Source organism: Castanea sativa, chromosome 1 (assembly GCF_040712315.1).
Source record: "Castanea sativa cultivar Marrone di Chiusa Pesio chromosome 1, ASM4071231v1".
NCBI lineage: Eukaryota > Viridiplantae > Streptophyta > Magnoliopsida > Fagales > Fagaceae > Castanea > Castanea sativa.
Genome location: NC_134013.1, coordinates 64,110,772 through 64,127,024, shown reverse-complemented (window position 1 = coordinate 64,127,024; position 16,253 = coordinate 64,110,772). Strand labels below are relative to the sequence as shown.

General features: G+C 36.2%; 2 protein-coding genes across 2 annotated transcripts; one reads left to right on the top strand and one right to left on the bottom strand.

Moving 5' to 3' along the window:
• The first annotated feature begins 410 nt into the window (after positions 1-410).
• Positions 411-8,353, top strand: LOC142612083 (protein TPLATE). Its single transcript, XM_075784215.1, has 7 exons — positions 411-1,731; positions 2,745-3,341; positions 4,212-4,573; positions 4,985-5,288; positions 5,978-6,100; positions 6,594-7,049; positions 7,469-8,353. The coding sequence occupies exons 1-7, from the start codon at positions 601-603 to the stop codon at positions 7,991-7,993; spliced, it is 3,498 nt and encodes a 1,165-aa protein (XP_075640330.1). The 5' UTR covers positions 411-600; the 3' UTR covers positions 7,994-8,353.
• Positions 8,354-9,145: 792 nt separating this feature from the next.
• LOC142622774 (COP9 signalosome complex subunit 3) lies at positions 9,146-15,409 on the bottom strand. The gene is made up of 11 exons (XM_075796306.1): positions 15,084-15,409; positions 14,310-14,425; positions 13,965-14,211; positions 13,035-13,092; positions 12,839-12,928; positions 12,613-12,678; positions 10,754-10,843; positions 10,414-10,572; positions 10,208-10,329; positions 9,571-9,643; positions 9,146-9,468 (listed from the first exon to the last, which is right to left on the bottom strand). The coding sequence occupies exons 1-11, from the start codon at positions 15,266-15,268 to the stop codon at positions 9,400-9,402; spliced, it is 1,275 nt and encodes a 424-aa protein (XP_075652421.1). The 5' UTR covers positions 15,269-15,409; the 3' UTR covers positions 9,146-9,399.
• Positions 15,410-16,253: the final 844 nt, after the last annotated feature.

Here is a 16,253-nt window from a genome sequence, read left to right as displayed (position 1 = left end):
ACTCACTAGAGATAAAATTTAAAAATTTTAAGTTTTAGCAAAGTATTTGAAGGATATAATTATAAATTCTAAGTAACAAAGGCCAAAATACGACAGCAATTCTTACAAAATATTTTTATACTTGTTAAAAGAGTAAAATATAATTAGAGTGAATACAAATTTGCCAAATTAATTATTATAAAAAAAATTGTGAAAGTTATTGTAAAATATATTGTGATGTAACAATATTATTGGTACATTACTCAAATCAAAATTATATAAAAATGTTGTATTTGTACTTTGTATTTATTATAAAAAAAAAAATATTGTTTTTGTAATATTTTATAAACTTTAAATTTTATTATTACTATTTTTTTTACAGTTTCTTTTAAATTTATTCCCTTCCCCATTGCCAACCGGCCCCTGACACTAAGTTGACAGAGCCACCATGGCCGCATTTCTCAACAAAAGCAGCTTAAGCTAAACTCCCACACTCCCTTCCCTTCTAAAAATCCAATCCTCATGTCCGACATTTCCAATAATTTGAATTCCTAACCCAAAACAAAACAAAAGAAATCCTCTCCATACATACTTCAATCTCTCCTCTCTCTATTTACAATCATGGACATCCTCTACGCTCAGATCCAAGCCGACCTCCGCTCCAACGACGCCCTCCGCCAAACCGGAGCTCTCCTCCAAGCCCTCCAGCAGTCCGCCGCCGGTCGCGACATTTCCATCCTCGCCAAATCCGCCGTCGAAGAAATCGTCGCCTCCCCTGCCTCCGCCGTCTCCAAAAAGCTCGCCTTCGATCTCATCCGCTCCACTCGTCTCACCTCCGATCTCTGGGACACCGTCATCACCGGCGTTCGCTCCGATCTCGATTTCCCCGACCCTGACGTCACCGCCGCCGCAATCTCCATCCTCTCCGCCCTCCCTTCCCACCGACTCTCCAAGCTCCTCACCGACTCCACCAAAGAGATCAACACCTGCTTCGATTCCACCAGCGATAACCTCCGCTTCTCCATCACCGAAACCCTAGGTTGCATTCTCGCTCGCGACGACGTCGTTACGCTCTGCGAGAACAGTGTTAGCCTCCTCGACCGAGTCTCCACCTGGTGGACTCGGATCGGCCTCAACATGCTTGACAGATCCGATAACGTTTCCAAAGTCGCCTTCGAATCCGTCGGGAGATTGTTCCAAGAGTTCGATTCGAAGCGGATGAGTAGGTTAGCCGGAGATAAGCTCGTCGATAGCGAGAACTCGCTTGCGATTCGATCCAATTGGGTTTCTTCAATGGTAGACTTCGTGTGGAAGAAGCGGAACGCGTTGATGGCTAGGTCGTTGGTATTGCCGGTGGAGAGCTTCAGAGCTACGGTGTTTCCGATAGTGTATGCGGTCAAGGCCGTGGCTTCAGATGCCGTTGAAGTCATTCGGAAGCTATCAAAATCTTCTTCTTCTTCTTCTTCAAATAGCAGTGTATTGGATTCAAATGCGGAAAGGTTCGTCGGGGTTTCGGACGTGGTTTCGCATTTGGCACCGTTCTTGGCTTCGTCATTGGATCCGGCATTGATCTTCGAAGTCGGGATTAACATGTTGCATTTGGCTGATGTACCTGGAGGAAAGACCGAGTGGGCTTCGCTCTCCATCATTGCGATTCTCACGCTTTGGGATAGGCAGGAATTCTCTTCTGCCAGAGAGAGTATTGTTAGGGCTGTTGTTACCAATCTACACCTTCTTGATCTTCATATGCAGGTGCGCGTGCTCATTTTTCTTTTCTATTGGTGTTATTATTTACTGTTGAATTTGAATTTTTCATGTATTTGGTGTGTACATTGTAGTTTAGAATACTGTGGAGTGGTTGTCATGGAAATTCCTGGGTCCAGTTCAATTTGCCAATTTGTGGTTTAAAGAGTTGCACTTTACCCTTAATTGTATTTGCATTTAGTTCATGAGTTTAGTCTTTCTTTTTGAAGCAAGTGATTTACATATGTGAATTTTAACAATGAATAAAACTTAATTACAGTTCCTTAGGTGCATTATATTAGGTTTTCCCATTAAATTCAAGCACATAGCTACATTGAAGTTGATTGTCCTTGTAAAAGATAACACTATTTGCACTTGCACTTATTGGTCATTGCAACCATGTGTTTGAATTTTGGTGAACCTACTGAATTGCACCTAAGTAATTGTAACTAAGTTCTGCACTTTAATGATTTGGGGAGGAAAGGATATTGGTAGAGTGCAATTTTTCAAACCTTTTGAAGCACATTTTGGTAAATCAAACTCTACCAAACCAGTGTTATTAGCCGTTAAAAAATAATTAGTGCCTGAGCTTTAGAAGCTAAAACCGTAGTCACTTTGGCGAGGATAGAGAATGAAACATGAAAAAATTATGTTCTTGGTTAGTACTATTGAGTTGTGAGCTTAATGCGCTTCATTATTAAAGAATGTCCAGTTAATGAGCTGATGAATGAAATGTATTGTTTTTTATTAGCTTCTTATATAGATTAGAAGTGTAAATTGGCGGTCTTATTCAAGGCTTTAGTGCTACTTAAAAAGGAGGAATAAATGGCCAAGTCATGTTAAAGTGGTTATCGGTGTGTAACTCTAGCAGCAAGTCATGTACATGTGTAACTCTAGCAGCAAGGTTTTTTTATATATTATTTTGTGGTGGAATTGGTAGCTGCAAGAAATACTTACAAGTTATCGGTGTGTGAGGGTTGAGTTTTGAGTGTGGTCTCCAATTTTAAATCTTCTGTCCGTAGGTTTCATTGTTTAGGAGGTTGCTTCTTATGGTGAAAAACTTGAGGGCAGAATCAGATCGCATGCATGCTTTGGCTTGCATTTGTAGGACAGCTCTCTGTGTTGACCTATTTGCAAAGGAAAGCGTTCGAAGAGGTCAGAAACCTCTTGCAGGAACTGATATTGCTTCACTTTTTGAGGATGCAAGAATAAGAGATGATCTTAATAGTGTAACGAGTAAAAGCTTATTTAGGGAGGAGTTAGTAGCATCACTGGTGGAAAGTTGCTTTCAGTTGTCCCTACCTTTGCCTGAACAAAAGAACTCAGGCATGGAGAGCAGGGTCATTGGAGCTTTAGCATATGGAACTGGTTATGGTGCTCTGAATTGGACGGAGCCTGCTTTGGAAGTTGTGGAAGTGTGTAGACCTTGCGTCAAGTGGGATTGTGATGGTCGGACCTATGCAATTGATTGCTACCTGAAGTTGCTTGTTAGGTTGTGCCATATCTATGATACGAGGGGTGGTGTAAAGAGGGTGAAAGATGGAGCTTCTCAAGATCAAATTTTAAATGAGACAAGGTTGCAAAAATTACAACGTGAACTTGTGAAAGATCTACGTGAGGTATGTGAATTCCTTATATTTTCACTTACTTATGATGTAACATCTTGGCAATGCATGTGGCTGTTGCAATTCCTCACTCATTATATTTGCATTTATTGCTTCAAAGAATTATGGTTATTTCATGTTTAGTAGTTTTTCATCTGCGGTACCTTTTTTTAAGGAAGGGAAAAAAAAAATACTGCACAGAAGAAAAAGACTGGTATGGTTCTTGTTATATAACACTATTACTATGTTTTTCTTGAAATTATATCTTAATAAGTCAGAAATGATTGAATCAAACTGACATTGATGAGGCTACAAGCCTATGTTCTCTTGTGTGCTACACCGCATGTTGTCAGTAGTTTATTTATGTTTTATGTTTTTTTTTTCCCCGCAATAATTTGAACTTTAGTAATAAGCTGATTTTATGAGTGATGCTGATGGGTGATTCCACAGGCTGTTAACCAACAAATTTGGTGCTAAAGAAAGCAATTTATAGTATAGCTTTGTATGTTATCTATATATAAGCTAACAGAAAGATTCAATGAATCTTAAATTTGATGCTTGAAACACACGGTCATATTGGGTGCAGGAGCCACTTATTGTTTTTTTCTTCCTGCAACTGCTATCTGATTTCTTAGGAATTATGGAAATGCTTGTTTAGAGGAAGGCGTTATTATCTTCAAAACAAAAGATGGGCATTATTTGTTGACTGATTTTCCTTGATGTTTATCCTTTCTTTTGTTGTTGCTTCTTTGTGTCCACACTGTTTTCTTTATAATTACTACCCAATTCCTAGGTCTTAATCATCTTTGTCGTTTTTCTTATAATGGATATTGAATTGCCTTTATTTATTTTGCATGTCAATTTGAACCGTTGTCCATTTGGCAGGTATATACCCCAAGAATATGTGCCCGCCTTATTTGGGCTATTGCAGAACACATTGACCTAGAAGGATTGGACCCACTTCTAGCTGATGACCCTGATGATCCGCTTAACATCATTATAGCAAATATTCACAAAGTTTTGTTCAACATAGATTCATCTGCAGATACAACAAATAGGCTTCAAGATGTTCAGGCAGTTATTTTATGTGCTCAGCGGCTGGGATCACGTAACCCTAGGGCTGGGCAATTACTGACTAAAGAACTTGAAGAGTTCAGAAGCAGTAATTTGTCTGATTCTGTCAACAAGCATCAGAGCCGCATGATATTGCAGAGAATTAAATATGTTACAAGTCATCCAGATAGCAGGTTAGCATGTTTCATATTTTCACTTTGCCTATTATGTTTCTTATTTGCATCAGTGCTACAACAAAGGGTTGGTTGAAAGTTCTCATTTGTTTATATGCCTGACTTTGCCTATTATATTCCTTATTTGTATTCAACGTTTCTGTTTTAATTCTCCCTCCCCCCCCCCCAAAAAAAAAATGTAGATGTTGTACTGAAATGTACTATCTGAATACGGATCTGTTCCCAAGTCAAACAGAGCCTGTTGGAGTGGCAGACAAGAATGATTTCCAAACAATTGTAGTTTGGCTTTTCTGTGATTGTCATTTCGTCAGCCTTTTTTTTTTATTTAATTTTTTAATTTCTTAACAAGCATCTCAGTAATTTAATAGCATTGAGATTGTTGAAGATTTGGATGGTTTGTATCTTTTTCAGGTGGTCAGCGGTTAGTGAAGCCAGGGGAGATTACCCATTTAGCCACCACAAACTAACTGTTCAGTTTTATGAGGCAGCTGCAGCTCAGGATAGAAAGTTGGAAGGATTGGTTCACAAGGCTATTTTAGAGCTTTGGAGGCCAGAACCTAGTGAATTAACCCTTTTGCTGACAAAAGGAGTTGACTCTACTTCACTGAAAGTTCCTCCAACTGCAATTTCTTTGACTGGTAGCAGTGATCCATGCTATGTTGAAGCATACCATTTAGCAGACTCAAGTGATGGAAGGATCACTCTGCATTTAAAGGTGGAATTTTATCTACTTCTAACTATTACAAATATTTGTGGAGGTCCTTTTATTTATGGTTCTCATTAATATGCAATATAATACCAATTCAAACTCGTAAAAAATGCAAAATAGGACTCATTTAAGATTTCAAGTAAGATACTTGCATAACATGATGCCACAGTTACATTTTCGTTAAGAAGAATGAAACAATGATCACATATGGTATGGAGTGTGTTTGTTTGTGGTTCGAAGGTAGCTAGGAATTCACTTCGTCTGAACTCACAAAATTGCTAATTTTCATGAGCTTATTAACAATCACCTCCTTTTGAGAACACACTTTATGGAGCGTACCTGATATTTATTTGTGAATTTGCATGATACAATGTGTACACAGTTTAAGTGGGTAGGACTTATAAAAAAAAGGTGGTTAGGAGCTTATTTGTCTTTCATGTTAGTTTATTGCATAAGCTCCCATGTATCCTACACAAGCTCATTGCCTGGTACACAATTAATCATGCGGTTCATAATTTGAACAGTTTGAGGTTGCCTGAAAGAATTAATTGTATTAGGTTTAAATTCACTTAAATGAGACTGCTTTAAGGGATGAAAAGTATTACTCTTTATTTGTAGGATACAAGCTATCATGTTTATTGCTCTGGTTTTGTGCTTGATTGAAGCATTATCAACAATTAATGAACATGTTGCAGGTCTTAAATTTAACTGAGCTTGAACTAAATCGGGTGGACATTCGAGTTGGGTTGTCTGGTGCATTATATTATATGGATGGGTCTCCTCAAGCAGTTCGGCAGCTGCGTAATCTTGTTTCACAGGTTTTATTTCCCTGCCTTTATATTGCATCTTTTTTTATACCTCTTTTTTTTTTTTTTGGGGGGGGGGGGGGGGGGGGGGGTTAAAGCCTTCTCCAGTTTTCCTTTAAATGATAGTCTTTCTTAGTCAATGAAATTCTTTTTGATCAATCCCTTAGTATAGATATGGTGGGGTCCATAGTTACGAGAGTTGTGTCTGTTACCGGGTTTTAACAGGCTTTAGTGATCAGAATGTGTTGAGTTCCTAAATATTATTTTCTATTCATTTTTTTGGCCATAATCTTGGCATTCCCTTGATGGATGCCATCTTCTAAAATTAGTGTGACATGAAGGAGTTGCTGCCTTGTAGTCCATTTTCCTAATGATGTTATTTGTAACATCCTGTACTATCCAGTTTAATCTTATTTTCACTGTAATATAACTTCCCCCCACCCCACAAAAAGATTCTATTTTTTTGTGAGTTTTTTGTTATCCATTTTCCTGATGTTATTTGTAGGACCCAGTACTGTCCAGTGTAACGGTGGGTGTAACTCATTTTGAGAGATGTGCCCTTTGGGTGCAAGTATTATATTATCCATTCTATGGGAGTGGTGCTGCAGGAGATTATGAAGGTGACTACGCTGAAGAGGATCCACAAATCATGAGACAAAAGAGAAGCTTAAGGCCTGAGCTAGGAGAGCCAGTTATTTTGAGATGTCAACCTTACAAAATTCCGCTGACTGAGCTTCTTTTGCCGCATAAAATCTCTCCTGTTGAATTTTTCCGCCTATGGCCCAGTTTGCCAGCAGTAATAGAGTACACTGGTACATATACATATGAAGGAAGTGGCTTCAAGGCTACGGCTGCACAGCAGTATGGTGAATCACCTTTCTTAAGTGGGCTGAAATCTTTGTCCTCTAAGCCGTTCCACAGAGTTTGTTCACATGTTATCCGGACTGTGGCAGGGTTTCAGGTATAGTTTTCCTGATATATGAGTCAACAATCTCTTTGCAGTTCATTTTCTTATTCTGGTTTTGTCCTGCTGTTTAGTTGTCATTTCTCTAGTGAAACCACTTGTGGTATTTCTTAGACCTATCTTGAATTTAAGTTCTAATTGGAGTGCAAATCTGTCAGTGGCAAATTTCAATTTTGGCTTTGATATGTTCTTTTCAGAAACTAAGAATTTCTGATAATTAGTGGAACTTGGTATAATTATTTACCACTTCTTGACTAGATCTAAAATGGTTGAAAGTTCAAAGTATTTGGAGCTGAATTATATGTGAAATATATAGTTGTTTTGTGGGATTAGACCAGTGCCATTCTTCCTACATGCTATTTTCTTGGAACAAATTATTGAAACAAAGTATCAATTAATTCACTGTATTGGAACAGCTTTGTTTTGCTGCAAAAACTTGGTATGGAGGTTTTCTGGGCATGATGATCTTTGGTGCCAGTGAAGTGAGCAGAAATGTGGATTTGGGAGATGAGACAACCACCATGATGTGCAAATTTGTGGTTAGAGCCTCTGATGCATCAATTACAAAGGAGATTGGATCAGATCTACAGGGATGGTTGGATGATCTTACTGATGGGGGTGTGGAGTACATGCCCGAAGATGAAGTGAAGGTGGCTGCTGCTGAGAGGCTTAGGATCTCAATGGAAAGAATTGCCTTACTGAAAGCAGCCCAACCACGACCAAAGACTCCAAAATCTGATGATGAAAATGAGGATGAAGATGAGGAAGATGAGGATAAAAAGAAGGAAAAGAAGAAAGATGGTGAAGAAGATGAAAAAACGAAGGGACCTTCAACCCTGTCAAAGTTAACTGCAGAGGAGGTTGAGCATCGTGCTCTTCAAGCTGCTGTGCTCCAGGAGTGGCACATGTTGTGTAAAGAGAGGAACCAAAGTCAAAATTAATCATTCTTTAAAAAAAAAATGGATACGAATATATTCTTTGTATTCACTATTCATAGGTATTCTTTTTGTGATAACTGATTTAGGTGGTAGTTGAAAATTTGACAAGAGTGCTCTCTTGTGTCTTTGCTTTTCTCCCCTTTTTTTTTCTACTTATTTAACCCCCTTGGGGAAGTCCCTTTGTACATCTTGTATCGGCTTGTCATTGGTATGGTGTTCACTTTGAGAAATTAATTGTTAGAAATATGATTTGTGATTAGTATTTCTTATATAGCAGATGTAATTCCACTTTGAAATTTCATTTCTTCTGTACACTCTTGTGATTGTTTATAAGAAATTTGTTGTTGACATTTGGAATTGCTTATTGATCTGGTGCATTAAATTTTAAACTAGTGCTTTTTGCTTGCCTGTCTTCTATTATCTGCTTTCTAATGAGCAACGAAATGGCTTCTTCTCCAGGCTATATTATAGAATGTAGACCCAAATCCAGAATCTGAGCAAAAGATGGGTCTAAGTGTCCCAACTCCCGACTGTCGAACTTGAAGTTTTGAACCTTGATCTTCAGTTTTAAACAATTATTTACACTTAGATCATACCAAATGTTGATTCTCAAAAAAGAAAAAGAAATATATATTTTACCAGATGTTAAATCGTCAGTGAGCGGAAAAATTTGCCTTTTTACATATTCTTTATGCTTGTCTTTCCACTGGACTAAAGTGTGTACTGTCTAGCTAAGAAAATGAAGCAATTCCTTCATCAGTTCTTTTTGGACAGTTTGACAGGTGCAACAATAGGAGAGTGGAGCGTTTTGAACCCCAAAATGTCTCTGTAGGACACATCAAGAGATGCCATTTGAATTACAAGACTCTTGGTGATTTCTTTGTTAGTTGATTGCCCACATATTAGATACTTGGTGCAGATTTCATTGTAAGAGGTGTCTTTCCCAACTACAGTAGAGACTAAAGATTAAGATATAGGGGCATTCGTCTACAAATTGTGCTCCAGCACCATATCAAGAAAGGGGAATGTTTCTGGTATTGCACTGAATCATCCATAAGTTTCAATTTAAAAACATTTAAATGTTAACAATGCATAATGCTCAGACCATCATTGAGTTATTTACCAAGACAAAAAAAAAAAAACAAACAAACAAACAAACAAAAAAGACCATCATTGAGAAAGAATACAGGAAACGACTTCAATATATAACATCTCATAACTAGATAATAATAATTGAACAAGGTTCTAATCACAGATATCCACATCTCTCATTTTGGGAGTAAAATAACAAAAGAAAAATTTTCATCTCTTTGAACAATAAATGCCGATGGAGCAAAGTATGTGGTCTGGCATCATTCTTGTAATCATGTATCATTGCCATAGATCATGGATGACTAATCAAGATTACTTCATATGTTAAATTTCTGAGGAACAGTATCAAAGTCATCGAAGTCAAATCTCTGTCTTTCTCTCCCAGCCTGAACATATACGTAATAAACATGTATTGTGTGATCAGTGATCAGATAATTTATACAAACAAGTTCAGCGAAAATAAAGACAAAATGAAGTGATAGGCTAACCTTTGCTAGGTACTGAGGATCACATGACATCTGCTCTTCCATAGTAGTCAGCTTCCTTGACAGTGACATTATCCTGGAACATAAACAATTATAGAAATGGAGATGACTTCCATGATAAAAGAACAGATACCAACAGTAGAAGGTTGAAATCTTTACAATATTTACATCCAGAGCAAAAAGAAAATAATAAAGAGAAAAACAACCACTGATTTTCTGTTAATCACCATCAACAATGATTCCATAGTCTTATTTTGATATCATTAAAGAAAATTTGTAAGAAATGGAAAAGTAGCAAACAGAGTTAAAACATGGGCTCCGCTCCACATCTCTGACGTGGTTACAATGCTTTATGTACAGCATGATACATTTGTCTTTTTTGGATACATTTTAAGTGGGGGGAGGGTATTCAACTCTGGATGCATTATGAGATTTATAATTATGCTTTTGGTAAATAATTATAATTTTACTTTATTTCTAAGATATTCACTTCATATAAAATGTATTTGATTCGAACAAGAAAATCATCCAATGCCATCTCACTGGAAATTAAGACTTGGACAATACAGGAAGGACTAAGATATCATGTACCCTTCTCTCTAATAAACTTGAAAACTTGAACAAACTTCAAGCTGCATACCTTTGGATGGATGAATCGATACGCTCAATCATCTCACAGGACTTATATTGTTCAGGGTCCTCCAGGAATCTAACCATTCCATCCTTCTGGTTGATTGTTGCAAATATCTCACCATCTTGGATCTAAATTTGGCATAGAAATGTCAGTAGCACAATTTAAATGACGTGAGGCAATATTATGATACATAATTGTCTCTCTGAAACTACCATTTGTAGGACATGCATTTCTGCCTCCTTAGGGCTGTTTAATTGGACTGTGTTGGCAATATCTTGGAGAGAGAGGGTCAGGTATGTCTGAGTCAATCTCTGGATATTTCGCTTATACATGGATGACACAACCTGCTTCACCAGTCCAAGATTGTTGTCCTGAAAAGAAAAATAAGGCCACCTTTAGATAGCTGAAGTATTCGGGTTAGAGCTTCACCAAATAACTATAAAAAAACCCAAGTATAATGTTGCGTCCTACTTGACTTAAGCATAGATCTCAGACTTCTAAGTTCTAACCAAAACAAAGTATAGAATGAATTGTGTATAGTAGAAAGCTCACACTTTCAAACTTCTCCCCGTTTGTCTGGACGTACTGCTCTAATTCTGCAATTTTCCCAGTGCTATAACTATTCGCCAGTTCAATGTAGGACTGCACAAAGAAGATAATGAACAAATAATTTTATTTTAATAAATAAGATAATTAACAAATAATTGTTTTGGACAATGTTCGCAAAGCTCCAAATTTGAATACCATGAACAATGGTTCAAATATGCACACGAGAAAGAATACAACAAAATTTTCAGGTGTTCTAGTCGTGATTTGTTGCACAGAAAGAAGACCAAGAATGAGTTGGTGGACTAGTGTTGTGCCTGAATTGTTATTATGTCTAGCCGAGAAAAGATAGATTTAACGGAGCAGATTAATCATACTGGTAAGCTGGCATGAGATGCCCGAATTGTTGTTATGTCAAGGGCCATAAATGTAACATAGGAGTCACAAAGGTGAATTCATATCGCATAAATGAAATATAGGAATCACAAAGGTGGGCGCATAAGACAAGTTAAAAGAAAACTACCTACCTCCATATATAGAAACAAATATTGTTTTGAGTGTGAAGTGTGAACAGTAGCCTTTTCAGCTAGGTCACACAAACATCTCTTAGTTCATGTTTGTCAGCTCATTAGAACCTTAATTTGGACAACCCAAAGAGATCTTTTCTTCATATATATATATATATACACACACACACACACACACACACATATATATATATATATATATATTATGTAGTTTTAGTCAATCATTATATTCTAGCCATAATGCTGGCCAACCATTCAAACAAGACAACTATTTTAGTCCAAAATGTCTAAAGATTATTAGTACTTAATTTCTGCTTGGTAAGAAGAGGAACACATTGATCTCTATAAGTACAAAATGAAATTAATGAATCCAAGATCTAAAAGGAAAATCTATTTATTAATCAATCCAAGCCTCTCATTGAGGCCAATTATCAAAGTGGAGTTAACAAGCAAACAGTATGTTAAAATGGGCATGCAACAATGTGGATAAAAAATTGTTCTTTCCATAACACTTGTACAATAACTCTGCTCACGAAGAGCATTGGTGTTGCTAAAGTGCTAAAATCTTACTTTAGCAACCCCAAACACCAAAATAGAATTGGTCTCTCTCTCTCTCTCTCTCTCTCTCTCTCTCTCTCTCTCTCTCTCTCTCTCCACCATTGCTGGTTTCCCCAGCGTTTTTGTAGTGCTACTATGTGGTACTCTCTGTTCTTTAATGTTTTCATTGGTATCAAAAAAGAAAAAAAAGAAAAAAGAAAAAGAAGAGATTGCAATAGTTTCAGTTGGAGAGGAAGAGAGAGAGACAGAGAGGAAGAGAGAGTGAAATGAATAAATAAATGAATAGTGTTGGTTGTGAAGTGAAAAATGAGAAATGGGATGCAGAGTGTGGTAAAATAGTGTGTTAACGTAGATAAGTAGTTTTTCATGTGTTAAAATAGGTATTTTTTACAAACCCAGATGCTAATGCTCTAACCATAACTTAAAACTAGTAGCATAACAACAACAACAACAAAAAAACAACATACAAGCCTTAATCTCAAATTTTTGGGGTTGGCTAAGGATCTTCATTAGATTAGTTAGGATCGGTTGCATGTATTTTTTTCCTCCATTCTATTCTATCTAAAGCCATATTCTCTGTTACTCACTTAATTAATAAGTCCTTTTTTATTAATTCTACTAATGTTACTTTAAAACATAGTAGCATACATATCAAAAAACTTAAAACTAAGTAGCAAGCTTGTAAATCATTAGTCTAACCAAAAAAAAAAAATCTAAACCTAGAATCAACCTAAGGACTCCCAGAATCAATAGCAATGCCTAAATTAATATAAAAAATACCTGACAGTAGTTCTTTAGATTTCTCTGAGCGGCTGAAGAAGTGTACTTAGGAAGACTGGTAGAGAACTGCCATAAAAAATATAAAAAGTAATTTTATTAGTCTAGAAAAGTGAGAGCAATTTAATTGCCCACAAATTGTATCCCGACTGTGAACTATTTGACCATGTTTTCTTTAATAGCCTTCTCTTCAGTCCCATCAGTATGAGGGTAAAGAAAAAGAGCATACCTGTCCATTGTGAATGAGAGAAACCAATATGTACTTTTTGTAAGCTTCAACAGCTATGGCATTTATACTTGACATTGGAGCAGTAACAACCTGAAAGATAAGCAATGAGCAATTAGGATGGCCATGTGCATAAAAAAAGTCAAGATGTCAATGACAACCTTTAACTTAGCTAGTGAGCTGTATAGATATAACACACATTATGTAGGAGCTCCAGTGCCTTGCGAAAACGTTTTTGTCCTATGCATATCATCCCCCTATAATCATAACAAATGTGAAAATCTGTAAGCAAACTTCCTTACTAATATCAATAGCCAGAAACCCTATAGATTGATAAAATCACACATCAATTGAGAACTGATATTTCCCCATATTATTAAGATGATACCACCTTAGAGATGATGAAATTGGTTGCATTTGCTCACAAACAGTATGTAAATACAATTTTGAAATTAAACAAGTAGAGGCTTCCCCCCACCCTATGCCTTTTAGAGTAAAATAAGAAATTATTTTAGGATTTAAAATTTCCAGACTTCTCATGAGACCATTCTGCTGCCATGTAGAAAACCTAACATTTGTAAACAAGAAACAATGATTCTTTATCTTTGAACAAAAGTAACTAGCTATCAACAGCTTAACACACAAAATCAATATATATATATATATATATATATATATTCTATTTTTCTTAAGGACCATACATTATGGGATTGTTCTAAAATTTGACATATTCATACTTAGGCAACTAAGCAGTAATTTCTTCCCATAAAAAAATTTTTCATTGAATAAATTACCATACTATCAAACCCTTGATGCATCAATGGACGCCTCTCACATCACCAAGATATAAATGCCTTACTTATCTTAAAGGTAAAATTGCACATTATTAAATTTCTAAAAAATGCACTACAAATGCATCTAGTTATACAACAAACATCAAGGAAGTAATCAACTAAGCATACAATCAAACAAGAGAGTTCCAAGAATTTACACCATATGGATAAAGAAAGTAAAATGACAAATGAGAACAAAAAAGCTACCAAGAAGATTAAAATGGACATGATAACAAGAAGAGTTCCCCAAAAAAGATAACCACAAAAGCTGAAAAGTCTTTGCAGAAACAACCCACCCATAATAACAGTAGAGAAAAAGGTCCCTTGGCTGATCAACTTCAAAGATATCTTCCTCCAAAATTGACAGGCCAGTTTTGTAACACTTTGCCAATAGACAAAGAAGAAGAAACTCCGGATGCAAAGTAGTCAAATGTTCTGAAGAATTCTGAAGTTTCCGTACAGCTGCCTGCAATGGAGCCACCCCACGCATTGGTGTTCCAAGTAGCATGACCTGGTCCTTGAACCTCTTACAAACAGCTATGACTGCAACCCCGACAATAAATAACATCAATTTGCATACTACACATGATTTAACGGCATTTGTGTCCACAAATAAAATTCATACAAGTAAAGATACATACATTTTTCAGGGGCCAAACGAATTTGCTCTGGGGCACAATAACTAATAAATCTGGCAATGTAGGGAACCAGTGTAGCAGCTTGCTCTTTCGAAACTGGAGCAGATGTGCAAGCCTCTCTGTCACCACAAATATGCACCCCAAAAGAAAAATAAAAAAGCAGGATCACCACAAATACATACAAATTCCCATTGTAATCAAGTGCGACATCACACATGTCCGCCAAAAATTCCCATCTCAATTATAATGTGATATATTTAATTAAGTTAGATAAAAGTGTTCTCTAAAATGTATCAAACCAAAAACATAAAAAATAAAATAGAACTTTTCATTATTGAATGCTCAAGAAAATTTAACACCCCACCCAATTGAACATACCCCAAAAACAAAAACAAAAATTCTTTTTTTCTTAAATTCTGTTCATTATTGAAAGCACAAAGAATTTCTGAACCCTACGCATTGAACATAATGCAACTATTTCTCATACTTCTACTCCTTCATTTTTATTTTATTAAAAAAAAAAAAAACTAAGTTAAGAATTAGCAGTATATAATTACAGTAGAATTTATTTTTATTTTTTTCTTTCCTAGGTTTTCCACGCAACCAAACAACTTCAACACTCACACTCCAATAAAAATTAAAAATTACTTTTATTAAAAAAGTAATAATATCTCGAATATATAAACCCTAACACACAGTGTATATTTACAGATAAAAAAAGTATATATAAAAAAAAAAAAGGATACAGTGTAATTAGGAGGATGAAGGAGAGCATACAGGATATAGAGATAACCGAGAGAGTGGTTGGAAGGGTCAAGCTGGTTGAGAATCGGAGACAACCGAGTCGACTCGGAGCGGAGCGATTCCTCGGCTTGTTTTAGGATGACGTGGAGGCGTGAGATGTCGCCGGCGCTGCTCGACAGCCCTTGGATTTGCACCACCACTCCTTCCAACGAATTCATCGATTTAACTCGCTGATGATACCAACAACAACAACAACAAACTCACTCACTCACTCACTCACAGCTACGGAGACACAGCGAGCCAAAATAAATAAATAAATAAAAGTCGCAAATAGAAGAAAGAGCTCTTTAATACAGTTTTTTTATATATATATATATAAATAGGGACCGAATTGAGTGAGACCGATCTAATTAACGGCGAATGGGCCCGCGAAGTGGGTCCATCGTCTAACAATTTTATGTGGGCCATTATTTAAGCCCCGTTTCGGCCCACCTAATTCTAGCTAAAATATATTTTAAAAAATGGGAAATTACAGATTAACCACTTATAATTTAGCTCGAATTTAACTTACTTGCCTGATATTTTATTTTTGACACTTTACCTATCTATGCTTCTCTCTATTACTACTTCATAACCCACCTCTCTGTCATACTTAACACATTTTTTTATCAAAAATAAAACCCAAAACAGATCAAACATTCCTCTCTCTCCCAAAATACATTCAATTCACACGTACAAATTTTCAGTATTTTAAGCTTGTACCAATTCTAGTTAGGTTTGGATTAAGAACCTTAAAGAAATATACATAAATGTAAGATCAAAACCCTAATATTGCTCAAAGAACAATCCAAGGATTCCACATTGCCCATCTTACCAAAAAAGAAAAACCAAACACGCAAGACATTAATTGAAAAAGAAAAAGCATATTCATTGAGTGGAGAATCAATCAAATCAAACTCCACACAACATTTTCACAAAACCCACTTTGATTATGCCAAAAAAAAAACAACAATCACGTTCACAGTTCCAAATACACTCATTTGCCTAGAAAAAAAAATTATCAAAGAAAAGTACAACAATTAAACAAAACCCAGATCACAACATTTTCACTCAACACAAAACCCACATTCATTTTGCCCAAAAAAAAAAAACAATCACATTCACAATTCCAAACACACCCATTTGCCCAGGAAAAAAAAAAGA

Coding starts and splice junctions, on each gene's coding strand:
- LOC142612083 (XM_075784215.1), top strand. CDS start 601: ATGGACATCCTCTACGCTCAGATCCAAGCCGACCTCCGCTCCAACGAC. Junction 6,101..6,593: donor TGCGTAATCTTGTTTCACAG/GTTTTATTTCCC, acceptor TGTTATTTGTAG/GACCCAGTACTGTCCAGTGT. Junction 7,050..7,468: donor GGACTGTGGCAGGGTTTCAG/GTATAGTTTTCC, acceptor GTATTGGAACAG/CTTTGTTTTGCTGCAAAAAC.
- LOC142622774 (XM_075796306.1), bottom strand. CDS start 15,268: ATGAATTCGTTGGAAGGAGTGGTGGTGCAAATCCAAGGGCTGTCGAGC. Junction 13,093..13,964: donor TTTCTCTACTGTTATTATGG/GTGGGTTGTTTC, acceptor TTATGATTATAG/GGGGATGATATGCATAGGAC. Junction 9,644..10,207: donor ATCGATTCATCCATCCAAAG/GTATGCAGCTTG, acceptor TTTATGTTCCAG/GATAATGTCACTGTCAAGGA.